General features: G+C 40.8%; 1 protein-coding gene across 2 annotated transcripts; it reads left to right on the top strand.

The window, feature by feature from the left end:
* The first annotated feature begins 1762 nt into the window (after positions 1–1762).
* hax1 (HCLS1 associated protein X-1) lies at positions 1763–3717 on the top strand. 2 transcript variants are annotated; one of them, XM_014335247.2, is made up of 7 exons: positions 1763–1964; positions 2236–2486; positions 2745–2944; positions 3036–3090; positions 3187–3320; positions 3415–3550; positions 3624–3717. In XM_014335247.2, the coding sequence occupies exons 1-7, from the start codon at positions 1900–1902 to the stop codon at positions 3695–3697; spliced, it is 915 nt and encodes a 304-aa protein (XP_014190733.1). In that variant the 5' UTR covers positions 1763–1899; the 3' UTR covers positions 3698–3717. The 2 variants fall into 2 exon arrangements, with proteins under 2 accessions (XP_014190733.1, XP_005927638.1); XM_005927576.3 differs by having other exon boundaries at positions 1764–1964; positions 3415–3535.
* The last annotated feature ends 667 nt before the right edge of the window (positions 3718–4384 follow it).

Genomic DNA, 4384 nt, shown 5'->3' with positions numbered 1-4384 from the left:
TGTGCGTTTTTAAAAAAAAAAAAAAAAAAAAAGTTTAAATGGATAAACTTGTCTTGTACATATATATAAAAAAAAAAAAACACAAGTACTGTAGTCCCTGTTTGTTCGATGGCTTTCTTCTTTTCCTTCTTAAATCCTTGCAGACTTGTTAGCTTTTTTGTTTTTGTTTTTTTTATTTTGTAAAAATATATAAATATTAAGTAAATAAACAAGAAAAAGACATTTTCATCATTTTGGATGTGAATGTCTTTTTAAGAAACTACATTTCTCATGTGGCATTTAAATACTGCAGCATCTCTTCACTGTCATTCAGTACAAGCAGTTCATGGATGAAGTGCTTTCCAGTTGGTTTCTGTTAGTGGGCTCAGTCACAACAATATCCAGGATGTCAAGAGTACCAAATGAAACTCCAAACTTATAACTACATCACACATTTTTTGGTCATGTAATGTGTGGTATTGGTTGGTATTGGTTCGGGGTTTTTCTTTTTGTACATTTTACCCTCCATCTGTCTTGGATACACTTTAGCATTTTATGTTTCTCCATGATATATTTTCTATCCCCTCTAGATATGCATCTTGGCATCTTTCTAGCAGGCACATCAGAGACAGAACTGTACTTTTAAATGCATCCCAAAGGTGCTCTGTTGAATTAAGGTCTTTTACTGTATTAAACGCAGCTAAATTTTACTTTACTGGCTCAGGCTTCAGACTGCTCTAAACACTTGGTCTCTATTAGGTTTCTTGTGCCAAGCTCATGTCAGCTTAGTATGATTTTTTTTTTTTTTCCCCCAATATGTGATTACACCTTGCAAGCACTAGCTTATGTTTTTAGAAGCCAAGTGAGTTAGTGAGTTGCAGCCAGTCAGAAGACATTGGGCTCTCAATGAGTGGGCTTGAAAAGGGTCATTCCCGCCACTGGATGAAGTGAGACGTAGCAGAAATTGGATTTCTTAAACTCTGAATCATGCAACGCTTCTGTATTGGAGCATCAGAATAAAAAAATACTAAAAGCTGTGAATGTTCTCTCTAAATGAGCTCTGATCCAATTTGGCATAATTGTATTATACTCTGATTTCATGAGATATATATATAAGACCCATATACACTTACCAGTTACGCCTTGCTAGCAGCAGATTGTACTGTTATGAAGGGGGGCTTCATAACTGCTTAATTTTTTTTCACGGCACTGGAAACATTCCTCAGATTTTGGTCCCCTTTGACATGATAGCATCACACAGCTGCAGAAGATATCCATGCTGCACCTCCATGATGTTCCACTGGATCCCAAAGGTGCTCCATCGGATTGAGATCTGGCGACCGTGGAGGCTGATTTTAAAAACTCATTGTCATGTTCAAGAAGCCAGTTTAAGGTGCATGAGCTGTGTGACTTGGCCTGTTAAGCCGCAATACTCAAGAAGGCTGTGTTTAAATTGTACTAAGGGGACCAAAGTGTGCCAACCACCAGCAGCAGCCTGAACCACTGATATAAAATGGTTCCAAGCTTTCTGTTGTCAATACCAAATTCTCACCCTACCATCCAAATATGCAGTTGAAATGGAGACTTATCAGAAAGGCAACTTTTATCCAATCTTCTGTTGTCCATTTTTGTTGACTCCATGCAAACTGTAGTGGTCTAATTCTGGTGTACCCTTCAAGGTTCAAGGTGGTTGGTCGTACTGTTACCTGAATCTCAACAGTGCGCTTTTATTTCGAGTGCCCGTTTTATCTATTATTTACGGTAAAGTAACGTTACGACAGATTGCGTCATGATAAATCGTCTAGAACGCTTTACGACAGTGTTGACAGCTGTAGTACTTCTTGGCGAGTTTCTCTAGTTGGTGTCCGTTGCTTGCACATTTTAAGTTATGGTTTAAGTGTCCACCAAAGCTGCAGTTAAATGAGTGTTTTTGATTTATTTCGCGGGTTCTTCGGGGTACCCGGAGGCCATTATCGTGGCCGGAGGTGAGTTTATGGCGTCGGAGTATGTAGCACTCGGCTACGCTAGCTGAACTTAGTACACTTTCTCTGCGTGCAGCTATGTCAGGGACAAGATTAGTGTTTTCTGCCAGGAAAACCACAGGGGTCCTTCAGCTAGATTTTGGTGCTATTTATGCTCACGGAGTTAATACGATTGAGTACTTTGAGGTCTGTTTGCTGGTGGCATGTTGTAACGCAGTTTCTAAACCAAAGGGAGATTTCAAAGTTTGTACATTTGTGTTACTTCGTCTATCAGGGACCCTTTCTTCGATGCCATGACTCATGACGACGATGAAGATGAAGATGATGAAGATGGATTCCACTATGATGGGTTCAGAGGGGAGCAGCAGGACCCATTTGACAGCGCCTGGAGGTTTGGCTTCAGTTTTGGCCCGGACGGGATGCGGATTCAGGACCCCCCGATGTTTGGCCACGTCCTCAGGGAGATGGAGGAGATATTCTCTCAGCTGGGTCGTTGGGAGGGACATCCAGAGTCTGGACGCTTTGGTATGAAAACAGACCCACGAGCCCCGTTTTCATGTTGCTTGTTTTTAACGAAATGTAACAAAACAAACAAACAAGTATAAAAAGTGTCAGTAAAGATGTATGGTGTACAATTCTTTCACCCTGGAAAAAGAAATAATTAAAATTGCAAAGTTAACCATAACATCCATGCCCATGAAGACTCAAATTCTTACCACAACTCGACATGTTCCTCTCCTCTGTGTTTAGCCTTTTTGCTCTTTTGCCCTCTTTGTGTTTTAGATGTTCCCCACATCATGCCACCACCACCGTCTCAGGACAGAGCAGAGAGAGGACGAGGAAGCTCCAGTGGAAACCCTCTGAGAGACTTTATGCTCAAATATCCTGACAGCGACACACAACAACGATCCAGAGAGCCCCGAGGTGATCACAGACCTTCTTATGAGTCACCTGAATTTCATGGCCGGACCCCTTTTTCCAGGGTAAAGGAGATATTCACTCCTCCTTCTTTGTTTCTGTTGCAACACAAGCGGTTGTATATTAACTGAGATTTTTGTATTGTGTGTTTAAAAGTTTAATGATATTTGGAGACACAAAACTCCACAGGAGGAGCACAAAGGTGACAGAGGTGGGTGGTGATATTTACATTTTATTTGATAATTTAGTGGAAGCTCTTTTAGATTGTGTCAAATTTATTTTCTATTCCCATCCTGATCCTCTCAAGATCTGGACTCGGCTGTGTCCTCTGATGGCTTGGATCAGCTTCTGACGCCACCTGCTGGTCAGGCACCCAACCAGCCCAGAACTCGGTCTTTCTTTCAGTCTGTCACTGTCACTAAGGTGGTGAAGCCTGATGGGGTGAGTGTTTCTTGATTCTGTAATAATACGTTCATAGTGATTCTTTTAATAGTTTTGTCTCCGATTTGATGAGCATTTCGTTTGCGTGTGTCAGAGTGTAGAGGAGAGGCGTACGGTAAGAGACGGCCAAGGCAACGAGGAGACCACGGTGACTCGCTCGGGAGGTTCTGGGATTTCTGGGGGACCAGATCATTCGAATGGACCCGTGCTGCAAGGTCAGCCTGTCTCCGGTGTGTGTTCTTTGAATTGTTTATCTGACACACACACACAAAAATCATGTATTTATTTTTGCTTTTCTTCCAGGTGATCCCCACCGCTTCTCAGACTTGCGGGATGATGGCTCATTATTCTCCAGGTTCTTTGGAGGCTTTAAATAAAATGTGAAGGAGTTATTAGAGATGTGAGCTGGCATATTTATATTACGTACCAATGTATGGACAAATAGTTTCACGGTCTTTCTTTGCCAAAACGAATATGTTGGATAAATTCTCGCTGGCTCATTTAAGATGAAACTGGAAGTCCAGATTGATCATGCAGGATCGAAGCTGCAGATCCTGAAAGCTATTGATGGTGACACACTGAGACACATGAGACGCCGAACAATTCACGTTTCCATATTTTATTTTTGTATTGTCCTGTAGACAAGCCTGTGTGGATGTGAGTGAGTGAAGAATTAAATAAAGACTCTTAATATATGTACAAAGTTGTTTGGCTCATATTTTTGTTAGTAACAATCTTCAGATTTTACATGATCAAAAAACAAAACTGCACAATATACTTTTAAGCAGAACTTTAAAAAATGCTGGATGTATCAAATATGATACAATTTTAAATTCATATAATTTTTAAAAAATTGACACTAAGTTCCATAAATGCTTCATTTTCTGGCAAATATTTCGTGGTTCAGGCTCTACAGGGTCACAATTTCTATCACGCGTCATGTACAGCTCATTTAAACCTCGAGTGAGACGGACCAGTGGCGCTGCCCTTTCTCTTAATTTAAAGGAGCTTACACATTTAACCGTTTGTGTCAGTTTGTCAACACGATAAAGAAATGCTGTTGT

Source organism: Haplochromis burtoni, unplaced genomic scaffold, assembly GCF_018398535.1.
Source record: "Haplochromis burtoni strain Fernald_Lab_line unplaced genomic scaffold, NCSU_Asbu1 Contig_90, whole genome shotgun sequence".
NCBI classification, from domain to species: domain Eukaryota; kingdom Metazoa; phylum Chordata; class Actinopteri; order Cichliformes; family Cichlidae; genus Haplochromis; species Haplochromis burtoni.
Note: the sequence above shows the minus strand (reverse complement) of the source record. Positions and strands in the feature narration are given on the sequence as shown.